Genomic DNA, 16,146 nt, shown 5'->3' with positions numbered 1-16,146 from the left:
TGGTGCACATCAGCCGGTCGGAGCTGCGTGTACATGCCTGCGTGCTGCAGAACAGGTTGTGAGTCAGCGCGAGTGAGAAGCGGACTTGCACTATTGGGAGAGGTGTGTGTGGGAACAGGAAGCCAAGTTTTTAAATTACAAAATTACCTTTTCCAAGTAGCGATAACACCCTCTTTATAAGTGGTACTAACGATTAACCCCTTCGCACCTCGCTCATCACTCTGCAGTGCTACTGAGTCTGCAAATGTCTTACAGTGACGGCCATTTTCTTTTACTGTGTTAACAGGGAGAACTACCTCTCAAAGCCATACAGGTGACTTCAGACGAAAAAGAAAAGCAGAAGAAGTCTTTTCTATTAGAAGGTAGGGGATATAAAATATATATATAATGTCATTTAGCTTTGTGGTGCGTATTTCCTTTACAGTACTGTATATGCGTATGACCCCCGACAAGTTTTGTCCTATGAACGCTACAAAATCTATCTTCTAATTATATTTTCTCTGTTTTCAAAGTCTACCTTTTGCCTACACTGTGAAGTTAGCTATTTTCTTTTGTGATCTGAACAAGTAGTTGACCCAAAAATACACTATAAATCAGTGACCTCAATGAGACATGAGGTACAAAGTGCCTCAGTGATATCACATGACCCTAATGCTTCGATAAGCTCGCTATTGGTTCATCCCACTGATAGGGGTACACAGGTACACTTTAAAGCAGGTGTGGCCAAACCTGTCCTCTACCAGCGGTGCATGTTTTCCAGGCAACCTGTGGATCTATAATAGGAATGAATGCAGCAGGTTTGAAAATGTGACAGTTAGTAATGACTACAGCTGTGCAGCAGCTAGGTGATCTGGGGAATGTGACAGTTAGTAATGACTTCAGCTGTGCACCAGCTAGGTAACCTGGAAAACGTGGACCGGTGGTAGATCTCGAGGACCGGTTTGGCCACCCCTGCTTTAAAGACTAAACTCACTGCTATGTAACCTAAATATCCCATCTCTGCGGAACGGTTATGCATTAAAGAATACCTTACAGAAGTTATGGTGACTTCTGTATAAAGTGGGCCTGGTCATGACATAACATGGTGTCTCCTCTTTGGCATTTCAGGAAGGTACATCAACACGATCCGGGTGATCTGCCTCACTCAGCAGGATTACGACGAGTGGATAGAACAGCTGAAACGCGCCAAGCTGCAAAACAGGGATTCCTCGCTGTCTGCATCCAGTAGTTTCTGTGGATCTCACTCCGGACCACAGGAGCAGGTACTTTTATTCCCCCATCGCTAAGCATAGACCAGGCCCTACTAACAAGTTGGTAACCAATGCTGTTCATATTCCATAAAGAAAATGCCTAGATCTACTAAGAGGCCATTCTACACACATTCCTGTACATAAAGATCGTTGTAAAGGTGCCCAGACGTTGTCAGAATGAGTACAAGCTATTGTTCTCTGATATCGGTTTGACTTAATCAGAAATATCGTAATTTCCCCAAACCTTTACAAATATTTTTTTGCGAATGTTGTTGCCAGAAAAGGCTATGGTAATAGTATATGGGCTTCCGCCTAAATAGGATTTATTCTAAATGAAGTGCATTTCATTCCTGCATTGGTTATATATCCCCATGGATTACTGATATATAACTGTGTCAGTGATCTCCTGCTGCAGTTCGACATGAATTTGGTGTCCTGTGTGGAAAGGCAGGGATTGTATGCCATGTTGCCCTTTCAGTGACCTACAGGTATTGTTTGCTGTGTAAAAAGAACTTTTTCTGCCTCGTAAGATTTTTTTTTTTCCCTGTGTGTAATGTGATCATGCAACTCACTGCACAGATCTGTCCATAGATACAGGGATTGCTGGTTTTATGTTTTATTGGTGTGTGTGTATCAACTTTTTTTCTACATAACATGCTAAAGGCCGGATATCGTGAACACAATGCCTGACGGTGCGGCGGCAATGTGTCATCATATCTTGTGGGCTGGCTCTTGAGCCAATCAGGAGCCAGCCCGCAAGCTCGGATTGGCTGATGGCCCAGACAGGTACAGACTCATAGTCACAGTGAAGGGGAAGGAGATATGCACCCTGCGCAGGGCGCTCTCCTCCCCTCCCCTCCCCTCCCCTCCCCTCTGGAGCGGCGGAGGATAGTGAGGGGAAGGAGAGACCCGCAATGCGCTCTTCTCTCTCCCCTCAGAACAGAACCGGCGGCGTGTGCGGCAGCATGGCTGATTTTGGTGTAACCCCACTGACTGGTGACACCTGGTGCGGACCGCACTCCCCGCACCCGCCTAGTGATGCCACCATATTAAGTCTAGAAGTACCAGTCACGGAAAAAAAGCAATAAACCTCCCATAGGTATAAATGAATCCATATAATGAGATTTACAAGAAAATGTTTTATGATCATTATTGACGAGTTTTCCCATGTAATGTATATTTTAATATTACCCTTTCTGTTGTCTCTTCAGTGTATCCTTATGCTGCACTCATCTTCTATTCCTCTCTCTGGGGCAGATGTAATAAGCCTGGTGAAGAGATAAAGTAGGTGATGACGAAACAGCCAATCAGCTGTGTTTGACAGTTAAGGCCCCCATACACTAACTCAATTTGGGCCGATTTTACCTGTTCCTGACAGAATGGGCTGAGACATCGGCCCAAATCAGGTCAGTGCGATGCCCCGTCAGGTCCGACTGGTTCGGTCCTCCCTCATGCCGGAGGGCCAGGCAGGAAAAAGGGGTCTCTGCAATCTGTCATGGATCACATGTAACTCTGCCACCTGGGAAGGTCCAGAGCGGCTCGGAGGTGATCAGCTGGGCGTATACTGCTGCAAGATATCACAGCAGTCTATGTCAAACTTTAGGAGTTGATTGGCTGGTGCGTTATCACCTTTTCAGTTTATCTCCACTTTATCTCTTCACCAGGCTTAAAACATCTGCCCCACTGTGACATCTGTGCCTCTGTTACTGTCCGCACGCCCATATAGTAGATGCAGCATCACTAAGACCAGCTACTGCTTGGTGCCCTACCCATGTCACTCCCTGCAGTGTTAGTATTTATGTGATGGGTCGCTGTTGTGCTTTGTATTTATCCTGTTTGTCTTTATGAAACTGGCGAATACTTGTCCTTTCTCACTGACCGGGGCATTTGCTTTCTAAAGGTCACTGCCAGCTGTCGGAGCTCGTTTACATCCGATGGTCGCACCAAATCCTGGGCAACACCAGGGAAGCTGCCCAACTCAAGCTACCAGTCTATCAGCACTACCCAGGGATCTGATCAACAGTCATACGCCATACTAGGGGGACAGACCTTGCAGGAGGATCCCCTATCACCTGGGTACACAGAGCCAGTTCATGTAAGTGTCCTAGTATTTATGAATAACTGTGCCAATTGGGGACCTAATTTTCTCTTTTAATGAAGTACCAATTAAAGTTTAGGGCGGGTTATGGGCGGGATTTACTAATGGGAACATGTTGTAAAAATCCAGTTTTCAGGGTGTTTACAGCATCTCCTTTATGTACTTAGCCCTGCAATGATTTTGCTGGTGTTACCGTACAGAAGCCTATGGGTTACTTTGCTCATCCATTCTGTAGAAAGATCCATTCGTATTCCTCCCAGTATCCCTGGTGGCCGGCGCATCCTCCTGTGCTGGCGCAGACTGACTCCCGGGTCATAAACCAAGAAGTCCATTGAGCAGCACTCATCGCAAAGGGCAGCTCTTATTGGGAGAGCACATTTGTAATTAGTATCAGCTGCCCAATATATTATAAAGGTGAATCTTGTAGTATTAGTAGACAGTAGTATTTAGCTAGATAAATATTATATAATACTTTACTATCCACCTATACATTTTTAGCAGTAGTATCTTTCCAGAGTGCTGCATATTTAGTAATAGATCAAAGTTAAAGTGACGGGCTACCGGTCTCCTAGGTAACCGTAACACCGTGAAACACACTGTATTATGGCCAGGGATGTCCCAGTAAGTTTGAAGAGAGGAGAGGAACATGCTTGGCATCAGCACCATATAGTCAATACAAAACAAGCTGAAATAGAGATCTTTAATCTTGGAATGACCATTTATAAGCAGATGGGGTGCTGCCTTTGATAGTTGCAAATGTTATCGCGAGGGTACAGTTATGCAGACAGAAACAGTTTAATTTGGTTTCCGGTTCATTCACTACAGCGTGTGACTGATAAATCTGAAGATGTATTTTTGTAATGGGAGGGCACAATACGTCTGTATCTGAGATGACCGTTATGTGCCCTTGTGTCAGTGTCTGATCAGATAGGTCAGGGCTCAGGCTGCCCAAAATAAAACTGAAAGAAAATGTAAAAGTTATCACAAGTGAACTGAGTTTAAATGTGTGAAATAGGGTCTGGTACTACAGTAATACCCTTTCATATTGGCAGCAAAGTCCCGAATTATTGCACACGAACGCACTGCGACTTGACATTTTGCTCAGTTTGAAATGAGGGCCAGATTCTCTAAGCTTCAAAAGTGATACAATGGAGAGTGATAAACAGTCAGCCAATCAGCTCCTACCTGTGCGGAGATGTGGCCGACCGGGGAATAAGCCACCTGTGGGAAAGGGGCCAAAGCAGGGTCTCCTATGGTTTGGACCTAAATTCAAACTCCCGGTGCGACCTGGCATTTAGATCTGATAGAGAAGTGACCTCCTCCGCGACTCATCTTCGTGAATGCAGATTAGTATCTAACTTAATGTAATGTTGTTCCCATATACTTTCTATGTGTACATGCCAGCTTGTTGGTCTAGTGGTTACGGCATCGCAGCACTGCGGCCAAGGGTTTAATTCCTGACCAAGGCCAAATCTGTGTGGACTCTGTACGCCCTCCCTGTGTTTGTTGTACTTAGAGGGGCTTCAGCTTCTTACCACACTTATTGCTTGAGGAAATAATTATTTAATTCACTTATTTTTCAGTGTTTGGCAAATCCAAACTGGCCCAGTGGACCACCTGGATCAAGTGATCTTCAGAGAGGTGGCAGTGTCCGTGGGTCAAAAGGAAAAACCAGCCTGTGTTTGCAGATGCCATCCGGTATGCCGCACAGCTATGACCTGGAAAATACAGCATTTGGTCTTATCCCAGAGACTCCTAGTGAAGATGTCCTATCCCCATTATACAAGGAGCCGTACTCTTATCAAACGCCTCAAACACACTCTTCAGTTACTCCTCAGATGTTGGTAGGTTGTGGCTGCTATAGCTCCGCGCAGATTGTTGATTTGTCCATCTTTCGGATTGTGGGCATGTTTTGAGGGGTAGATGTATGAAGCAGTGATAAGGGAGGAGAAGTGATAAAGCGCCTGGTACTTTATCACCGGCCAATCAGTTCCTGACTATTAAGTTACAGGCTGGGTTTAAAAAGGGACAGTTTGATTGGTTAGTGATAAAGTACCAGACAATTTATCACTTCAATTTCTTTTCGCATTGTGCTGTCAGGTGATTCTCTCCCAGCATCCCCTGTGGCAGGCGAGTCACTCTGCGCATGCGTAGACTGACTTCTGGGTCATAAACCCAAAGTCCAGTGACCAGCGCTGATCACAAAGGACAACTCTTATTGGACAAGCTGTCCTATTTATTACATATGCGATTAGTATCAGTGGGATGTACAGCAAATCCGTACATTCCGCCCAGAAACAATATTAACCAATACTCTTCTGTCACTTTACAGGTTGTGTAAAATGATAGCAGCTGATTGGCACAATGAGGTTGCTGGCTAGCAGCAGTGATAGGCTGCATGAAGCAGATGGCTTCTGGGAAATAATTATTCTGTTCTCAGAGGAGCACAAAGGTGCCAATCAGAAAATTCTGACTTGGTAACAGCCTTTTACCACAACCCTATCTAATAAAGGCTACCCTAGTCCAAGAGTATCATTATACACGTGATATTTAATACACTTAATTACTAAACCTAATCCTCTAATGATGGCTTAATATAGTAATCGTATTGTTCATACATGTTATGTACAGTTAAGCTGATCATGACTTGTTTTTTGCCATGCATGCTTCATTATTTATTTATTTTTTAATTGGAGGGTAAGGTTTACGGCGAAATACATTTTTTTTTCCTTCTGAAAAGATTTATTTTCTTCACCAAAAATGAAAGTTGGAAGTTCACCTCATGCTGCTGATTCTTTAATATTCTGATAGGTTCAAGCATAATACAGTTTTAATACACACAAATTTTACAAAGTATACAATAAAATTCCAAAAGAATGGTGCACTGGACAAAATGGGGCAGATGTATTAAGCCTTAACAAGAGGTTGATAAAGAGAGATAAACGTCCAGCCAATCACCTGCTAACTGCCATGTTATGCTGCTTTCAGACCGCATAACTGGCTTTGACCCTGTATTTGAAAACGTTTCCAAAAACGGGTCTGCCAGATAAAACCCCTTTCACACCGCAGCTCTTTAACGGTATATTACCGTTTAAGTGCCGATTTTTTGACACTGGCAGACCCGTTTTTGGAAACTTTCCAAATACAGGGTCAAAGCCAGTGCAGCCTTCAGCCCTCTCCTCCGTGCAGCTCCCCCCTCCCCCCCGCGCGTGTCGACACCCCCCGCGCGTGTCGACACCCCCCCGCAAAGTGACTTTTGGAAAATGGCTGCCCCCATACGAAAGACAGTTTTTTTAAACTGGTTTTCCTATGGGGCAGCCATTTTCTGAAAGACACTTTTTTTCATAAGTGCTTCCGACCATACAGAACTGCAGTGCCGGGATCCACAACAGAGGTACCGGCTGCACGGGGGGGCGTCGACACGCGCGGGGCGGGGGGGGGGGGGGGGGGGGGGGGGGCGCGGGGCGGCTCCAGTGCTGTGAATATTTAATGAGCGCTCATTAAATATTCACTGTGCTGAATTTAGGACCCAGCTCATTGGCTGGGTCCTAAATACCGTTTCAGAACCCAATTTTGAGCCTAAAATACCGGTTCTGAAACGGGTAGGACCCTGCATTTTAACCGGTTAGAAAAAACGGTATTTTCTAACCGGTTAAGTGGTCCTGCACCTTTCAGACCGCACAGATTACCGTTTTAAAACGGTAAAAAAACGGCAATATACCGTTTACAAAGTGCGGTCTGAAAGGGGCATTACAGGCTGTGTTTGAAAAAAGTCAGCAAGGAGCTGATTGGCTGGATGTTTATCTCTCCTTATCACACTTACATTTATCTCTTGTTAAGGCTTAAGGCCCCCATACACTAGCCAATTTTGGTCAGATTTCGGTCGGATCTGGCTGAAATCGGACCAAAATCGGCTAGTTTTGATGTCCCCTCAGATCCGATGTGCGGTCCCGTGCGCATCGGATCTGCGTCGGGTGGTCAGACCTGCTGCATGTCCGACCACTAGTGGGGCGGCGCGGCGGTGGAGGGAGCAGGGGGGGCTGGGGACGCTGCGGAGGACACAGGCCACACAGCCATCCCCAGTTCACCAGGGTTCACCCGACGCGTTTTGACTCGATTTGGGGTCTTTTTCAAGGCTCCTAACCAGAACATCCCTGAAGCAATAAGGGAAGTTCCTTTTCTATATATCTGGTGCGCTGGTGAAGGGTCCTCACTGTGTATTTTATCCAGTTGATCGATTTGGGGTGCTGAGGAACACTCCAGAGTATCCACCCTAGCTGCACTATCTGCGCACTGAGACAATACCCAAACCCAATCATATAAAGTTATGCTCCTGAAACAGTCCTTCATTTACTCATCTATTGTGAATGCTCAGCTCAACAGGTGGAGCCTTCCAGACAGACAGAAATCTACCTCCGCATCGGACAGTCAGGCTCTGTCAAAGTCTCCATTGTATGCCGAACCGTACACGCCAACCGGCCAATCCAGCAGCACTTTTGTGGAAGAGGTAGGTCTCCCCTCAAACACAGACTTTTTTTTGTATGACAGGTGTAAGCGGTCATTATTATTTTATTTCTTTCATTTATATTATTATTATTTCTTCCAGATTCTGAGAAATCTGAGCACAAACCGCACTGAGACTCATGCTATAAACTTACAGACCAAAGGATCATTCAATGTGAACCACAAGCCACACTTGGAATTGCAGAAGAAGTATTCCCACCCAGTCAGGGGCAGCCAGAAGCTGGTGAAGCCCATCCTGCACAGAAACAGCGAGCCGGACACGTCCGTGCACTCCAGACTCGTTCCAGCCACACAGACTCCCTTCTTTAAAAGTGTAAGTCCTCTATTCTGCTGTCACCCGTCTCTGGTTTTGCCCACTACCACTATACCCAGCCAAGACAGGTCACTTAGCCACCAGCAGGATCCATGGACCAATGCCACCTCTGAAGTAACAAGTCCTGTCACAACCTATGCGTTTCATATTGAAGCATCTCTTCAGGGGGTGTTATATGACAAAACGCATTGTGCATTTCCGGACTTTGGCTGCTGTTCCATACGGAATATGATGCATTACGGGGCTTGGATGCGGTCGCGTGTTATCCCATAGAAGCCTATGGGCTTCTTTCTACAGTTTCCCCTGAGAGGGATCCGATCAGATCCTTCCCAGCACCCCCTGGCCCGCCATTTGCGGAGGGACTCCCTGGGTCAAAACCCAGACATCCCATCACAAAAGCCGTCTCTTATCGGGAGAGCTGTCCTTGTGCGTGACTAATCTCAAATAGAAGTGCATGCTGTTTGTGTATAGATGTGGTAATGGGCAGTATGTACCGCAGGCTCTATGCTTAGTACATGCTGAGCACTGAAAGCAAGGATAGCGCTAGGGAGGGAGGATGGAGGCCTTGCCATGAGAGCTTACATGCTAGGGGAGGGGAAAAGAGTTGGAAGGTGCACCTGGGAGAACGAAATGACGTAGGAAAATAAATGAGTGACCATTTGGGGGGGGGGGGGGTGAACATTGAAGGTTTGCGCAGCTCTTTGGACCGGTATTGAGTAACCCCAGATGATTGATTGATGAATAGTAACAAACCAGAGGTGCCTGTATCTTCAGGGGTGTAGAGCTCTGTGTATGTGCAGAAATTACTCATTGTATTGCATGGGTTGGGATCGTTTGGTCCTACAGCAAGTTGGTCGACAATCATTAGGTCGACACCGTTAGGTCGACATGGGGCTAGGTCAATAGGTCAACATAAGCAGTAGGTCGACCTGCGGTTTTTCACTGATTTTTTTTTTTTTAACCCAATATCGACAGTCGACATGGACACAGTTTCCAATGCACCGTATTCCCTCACCATGCTTCGGGCACTGTGCCTTGCTGCACTCAGCACACTATTTTATTCTCCCACCATGCCCTAGCGGATGGTAGGGCATGAAATACCGCCTGTCAGCACGTCCGCTCAAAAAACAGTGAAAAACCCCATGCCGACTCAATGACCCAATGACCGTATCCCTATTGCACTACAGTATGTGAATGTAATGTATGTATAAATACTGTATTTATCTGTTTGTACATATAAATCACTGGAATACCTGTAAATGATAGACCCATATGCACAACTTAGAACCAGACGTGATACTGTGGCTACTGACTCTTTCCCAAGCTCTAGTAAACCTGCTTCATCCTCTCATCCTCTCCTTCTAGATATCCGCTGTAAAAGAAGAAATTGCTTTATCTAACAGAAACAAAGCAGGTAATGTAATAAAGCTGTCAGGATGTTATAGCACCAGACTCTGTAAGGGCAACTGGGGAGAGAGTTCACACATCAGTGGTAGATCAGTTCCAGTTATCGGGCTAAGCAGATATAGATTTATTTTTGTGCTGTAAATGCTGCAATAAGTGGTGTTTTGTAGGCCGGCCTCTCTTCCTGCCAGCCAGACATCAACTGTTCCATGCGGAGTCATTTAAAGTTTAAAGGGAACTATTTACAAAGGCTTTCGGTGTTGTAGGTCATGTGCTGTCCCTTAAAGTTAAGATGTTCTTCGATCTATGGGAGAGTTAGTATTGGATGTTTTATTTTGTGTTGATTGGGCAGGAATGTTTGACCAACACTAATGATTGGAGTTTCGCACTTCAGTGTGGAGGCAGCCATGTTGGTTACAGAGCTAACGTCCATGAGAAAATGCCCTAGCATTGATACTGGTTCCTCTATTAACCAGAGTTCAGCAAACACAGAGCAGTGGCAGCCATTTTGTGCCAACATAAAAACAAGCAAACAAAAAAAAAAAAAATACAGTATTTATACCGTATGTTTTTTTTTTGTTTGTTTGTTTTTATGTTGGCACAAAATGGCTGCCTCTGCTCTGTGATTGCTGAACTCTGGTTAATAGAAGGATATTTAGATAGAGATAAGACTTTCTGCATGATATTATACAGCAAATCATTCATTTGAGCATATTTTCTCACTAATTATAAAGTGGGAAGGTAAACGCATGATAAATAGATGGATTTTATCTGTATGTGTTGGCGTTCTTTTGTGGCGTCCGTAATACAATTACAGATATTTACATGTTTCCTTCTTGAGTTCTTTTTTGTAACATCTATCAATGTTGGTTTTCCAGTGGAAGACATGTTTGACCTGCCATCATCGGGAAGTCTACAGACGGAGTCCTTGGACCACGACTACGCCGAGCTGCAGAGTTTCCAGAGTGACCTTAGCTATGACAATATTTGGGACTATGAAGCCAAGGAGAAAGATCTTTCCCGATTCTCCCCACCTCCTTTCCCGGGGCATGTATTCCCTGGGATCCAAGGCAAGGCTGTGCATAGCCGTTGGTTGTAATGGAGACCTCGTTGACATTGCCAAATACAGCAAGAGGTGGAACCGCGTTCCATCTCTGACCAATCAGGAAGGACGGTGTTGCTGTTTTCCGTTACACTGGGTCATAACCCTGCAGGAAATGTGCTGCTTACTGCCAATTCTCTGTTTTTTTGGCACTCATTAATGGCCCTTCCCTTGCACTCTTCTTGGACTTCTCTCAGTAAAAAAACAATGTTCTAGATAACAAAATACTGAACAAAATGTATATCGCTCACATTTTCACGTTCATATTGCACATGAAAACATGAAGCCGTTTGTGTCAGGAGTAGATGATACAAAATCGTTTCCTGCATACAGACTCCCAAAGCACGTGTCTTGTTAAACACAGGTTAGCACAACTCTCCCCAACTCGTTCCATCACTAACGTCTGACTCACAGAATACACCCTGATTTCACAAGCTGCCTTCATGCAAGGGTGAAACACTTCCTGCTATTGGAAAACCACCCAAAATACAAACACGTCTGTAGCAAGTCCTGTAAAATGTATGGAACTCTTACAGGAATCAATACGTATACTGTGATTATAACATAATCCATGGTTATTACAGACCTTGGACGAAAGCCTCATTGGCTGTGAGCACATTTTGCGCATCAAAAAGAAGTAAAAATGACATTTGCAGTACGGTAGTGGTGCTGATTTTTCTTATCCTCGTAGTCGAGAGAAATTCTCTCTATATTGCTTTGTGCGTCAGAGTACCAATAGATAGGATGGTGGTTAGTTTACACTGAGAAACTGTTATTTTGTAAAGTATATTTAATTAATATTTGGTTTATTATTTAGGCCACGAGGACCTTTTTTTTTTTTTTTTTTTTTTTTTTTTATACTGGCTTAAAGGGTCATTTTGTTTATCCTATTTAACGTAAAGCGGTATTTATTAAGTATGGTTGCACTGTTTAAAGACTGTATATATAGTTTGTATGGAATGTCGTTTTTGGAGGGCTGGGTTTTTTAGTCTCTTGATAACGTTGTACCGTCAACTTTTAAAATAAAATCTGACCTCTTCCAGCTGTCGTATTTTCAATGGAGTTCCGCCTGAATAGGTGTTTTAAAAAAAAAAATGCAGGTACTTGTGTATTTTGGCGGCGCGCATCGCATCGCATACCATAACGCATACGATGGTATGCGATGCGACGCGATATCGTTCGATAGTGTGCGATGGCAAACAATTTTCAAATTGTATGCCATTGTACATGGCATACAATGCCATACGATGCGATGCGATTAAACATTGTATAAGCACCCTAATGGGTGCTTATACAATGTTAAGCACCCTAATGGGTGCTTACAATGTTAAATGCACCCCCACGCCACCCCCCCACTATAAACGTGAACCCGAAGCGTGGCGAGCGCAGCGAGGGGCGGCGGTACGCGTCCTACGACCTTTTCATACCCCCACTATCCACGTCGGCGTGGAGTTGAGAATAGAATAGTGTGGCGAGCCACCGAGCCCCGCGAGGGGACGCGGATACCTGTAAAGCCCGCGAAGGGACGCGTTTACCTGTGAAGGTATCCGCGTCCCCTCGCGGGGCTCGCTGCGCTCGCCACACTATTCTATTCTCAACTCCACGCCGACGTGGATAGTGGGGGTATGAAAAGGTCGTAGGACGCGTACCGCCGCCCCTCGCGGGCTCGCTGCGCTCGCCACGCTTCGGGTTCACGTTTATAGTGGGGGGGTGGCGTGGGGGTGCATTTAACATTGTAAGCACCCATTAGGGTGCTCAAAAGCACCCTTTAGGGTGCTTATACGATTTTTCATCGTATAGGGGGTCAAAATCGCATCGCATGCCATCGGGTACATGGCATGAGATGCGATACGTTCATCGTACGATGTACATCGGGGGCGCCGCTATAATACACAAGTACCAAAATGCAAACGGTTATACTACATGGTAGTATGGTGGCTACTTATTATACATATCCCAGCATTTTTCTGCACATTGCTTTGCCTTTAAGTAAATGACGATTCTATATAGTTCTGAAATTATTAGTCCCTAATATTTTGTATAGAGTTAAAGAATGAGGAAACAATTCAATTATATTAGATTATATCCACTTTATTGTCATTGTCCATTCACAAGTATTTGGTTTCAATCAAATCACCGAATTCGACAATATAGTCTTATTATACAAGAAAGTTCAAATGTAAAATAATTTAAATTCGCAAAATGGCAAATTCAAGACAGCTCTAGGAAAAAAGTACCTCATTCTGCTAGTTCTAGTCCTGGGACCTCTAAAACGTCTTCCAGAAGGCAACAACGTAAAAAGTTGTTGTGCCGGATGAGAGGAATCCTTGATGATACTGCGAGCATGACGCAGGCAGCGCCTCCTCTGAATATCCTCACTGTGTCCACATGCCCTCTTCCTCTCCTCCACCCTCTGCCCATTCTCTACCCTGCTCTCGCTGCCTTCTCTCTAGCCTCGGGGTCCTCTATCTCTTGCCCACTGCCCTGCCATTTCTCGCCCCCTGCCCCCTTTTTTCAACACCCTCAGTCCACATCGATCTCCTCTCTCTTTGGGCGAGATGTACCAACCCTTGAAAAGTGATAAAATGGAGAATGATAAACCACCAACCAATAAGCTCCTACCTGTCATTTTTCAAAAAACACCCTGCGACATAGCAGTAAGGAGCTGATCTTTTTCTCTATCTTTAACTGACATCCTCTTTCTACCTTGCTCTCCTCCTTTCTCTCCCTGACCCTTTATTTTATTCTCTCCTCCTTTCTCTCTGACACTCAAATCTCTTGCTCGCCTCTTTCTCCCTCCCTGACATTCTAACTCCTGCTCTCCCCTCCCCTCCTTTTGCTGGCCACACATCAGACCAACTTTCCTCCAACCATCCAACTAGTTGCTTGGATGGAATAAAAATATGGTACTGGATGGGAACAAATCTAATATTTACTTCAGAAATTTGCTCCCAAAATATGGAGAATGTCAAAAACTGTTGCTCCGAGATGGTACTGTAGTTGAACCTGTTTGATTTTAAACAATTTGACTGAATGTTTTTGTCCATTTTCCTGGGTTTGTGAGCCCTCTCTTGGAGGAGCAGGATGTACCAAGCACTTATTGGACATCTTGCCGCTCATTACCAAAATGCTCGTACTAACATAGGCGATGAGCAACGCAAAGGGCAGCTCTTGCGTTACGAACGGCCCATTCGGATCCCCGCTGCTACCTGTACGTGCTCAAAGACACCTGTGGCCGCGGGGCATACTAGGAGGGATCCGTGCCAGATCCCGCTCACAGCCGCACATACAGTACGCAATTAACAAACAGCTCTTTCTACTCAACAACAAAACTTGTCACATAGCGTAATCGCTGTGAATCAGGCGTAAGTGTTGCAACAATCAAGTTATTAAAATGCTGTTTACTTTGCAGCAACTTGTTTCTACCAACTTCCTGTTTACTTTTAATGTATAAACAAATATAGAATTTAAAATACTGGATCCGTACGGGAGAATATTGTAACAATGGCAGATACATGGCTCATGGGGAGATGGAGGCCAGGGGTACGGTTACTAATCCTGTATCCATCTAGAAGGCCTCTAACGGAATGTAATGTCCTTTTCTGTCCACAGCAGAATGTATTAGCTGATGCTAGTGGTTCGCTCTAAGCAGACACATGAGCAAAGGATGTATGTAGGTGGCAGAGGAGCAGCTTCTTTCTGAAACCCAAGAATCACTGCTGGAGAACTACATTATCAAACAAAACAGCCCTGGGCCCGGAAGTGTATAGCCGGGGTGTACACGGGCTAATCTGCCGTATGCTTATGTATGTAAGCACGACGTGATCTATTTCAGGTGGATTCTGGTGTGTCTACACTAGGAAAACACAATGGTTGCTCATAATTGCAGGCAATATTTACCAGCTATCGAATCTATCAAAGGCCAGCATTGTTAATGGAAAATTTCCAAACATTATCTTTGCCAAGGGAGTGACAAAGGATTACTGTGCCCCATAGCAAAATTAGGAAGAGGCCCCACCCCCCATTCAGTTATGCTCCAACTCTACTCCCCTTCATTGCTGGTCATACCCAACCAACGCAAGCAGTCCAGCACTAAGTATAAAGGGGGCCATACATCTACAGATCGATTGTCAGATTGGGCTGGTTGGAACCAAATCCTGGTATTGGATGAGAGCTAATGACAGTTGACCATTTGCTTTGAATTGCTGGAAAACTGCCAAAAACTGTCACTCATCCATTACCAGGTTTTTGTTCCAACCAGCCAGATCTGACAATCGATCTGTAGATGTATGGCCAGCTTAACACTTTGGGGAAATTTACTAAGATGGGAATGGGTGTTGCCCATAGGAACCAATCAGATCATGGGCCAGATGCACTAATAAAATGGAGAGTGATAAACAGCCAGCCAATCAGCTCCTACCTGCCATGTCACAGACTGTGTTTGAAAAATGTCAGGCAGGAGCTGATTGGTTGGTTGGATATCACTCTCTATTTGATCACTTTTGGCCCTGTATCTATTGTCTTCTTGAAGGTGCTAAATATTTGAAGATGAGAATTGGTTGCTATGGGCAAATTCTCATCTTTAATCGAACTGCCATCTTAAATTTACCCCTGTGCGTCTATATAGGTGACACCAAGAGGTTACCGCTGGGCCATGCTACATTTCCTGTTCTCTCATTTCAGGTGATTTAGTGGTAATTGGTTGATGCCATCAGACAGTGGCTGGAGGTTTCTGGCAGCGTATCAGGCACATGGGGATTAGTAATGTATTTGGCACTGCACTTAAAATTTGTTGAAGGAAGATCTTATGCTGGGTACACACCAGAGCGATTTGAGCTCAGTACCGCCAATTTCGATGCATCTAACGACCGATTGTATGTAAAAATAGCATAATTGTGCCTGTTTTCAATACGATTCTGATCTGATGTGCGTCCCCGCCGGTCGAATGGTCTACATGCTGCAGTAAAGATCCCTGAATCTGACTCAGAGCGGGTGCCCATTGGATGCGCATCCTGTGTGTTTTTGGACGTACAACCGTCGTCCGATCCCGCCTATTTGAGTGGCATTTCCTGTACACTCCCCCCGCCACCATGTTTTTCAGCATCATGCACAGTAAGTTGGCACTCAAAGGTTGCTTGGCAATTTTCACACCTATTTTGACAAATTCCCTTGGCACTCCAGGGTATAATAAAAGTTATAATTGAAAATCCTTAGGTGTTGTTCAACATATTTGTCTAGTCGTAGCACACCCCCATTATGATATTCCTAATTTTTGGAAAGTGATGCAGTAGGACAATCCATTCCCCAAACAATTCATTCTTATATATATCAATGGCCACTTAGAAAACTATTTTTCAGCGATCAATTTACTTCAACAGCAAGACAGAATACATGCAAAATGAATACAATAAGACGTATTCCTTTCCCTCATTTAGATGCAACGATAACTCAATCT

General features: G+C 44.7%; 1 protein-coding gene across 1 annotated transcript in view; it reads left to right on the top strand.

Moving 5' to 3' along the window:
• The window catches only part of PLEKHN1 (pleckstrin homology domain containing N1), a 44,243-nt gene extending 32,512 nt beyond the window's left edge, over nt 1–11,731 (top strand). Inside the window, exons 9-16 of the mRNA XM_083163278.1 lie at nt 287–362; nt 1,108–1,262; nt 3,151–3,345; nt 4,932–5,192; nt 7,724–7,855; nt 7,955–8,185; nt 9,551–9,599; nt 10,468–11,731. Coding sequence (XP_083019404.1) covers nt 287–362; nt 1,108–1,262; nt 3,151–3,345; nt 4,932–5,192; nt 7,724–7,855; nt 7,955–8,185; nt 9,551–9,599; nt 10,468–10,688 — 1,320 coding nt within the window. The 3' untranslated portion in view covers nt 10,689–11,731. The remainder of the gene's footprint in view (nt 1–286; nt 363–1,107; nt 1,263–3,150; nt 3,346–4,931; nt 5,193–7,723; nt 7,856–7,954; nt 8,186–9,550; nt 9,600–10,467) is intronic.
• The last annotated feature ends 4,415 nt before the right edge of the window (nt 11,732–16,146 follow it).

The sequence above is a fragment of the Crinia signifera genome, chromosome 19 (assembly GCF_055691185.1).
Source record: "Crinia signifera chromosome 19, ASM5569118v1, whole genome shotgun sequence".
NCBI lineage: Eukaryota > Metazoa > Chordata > Amphibia > Anura > Myobatrachidae > Crinia > Crinia signifera.
This window is presented reverse-complemented; position numbering and strand designations above follow the sequence as displayed.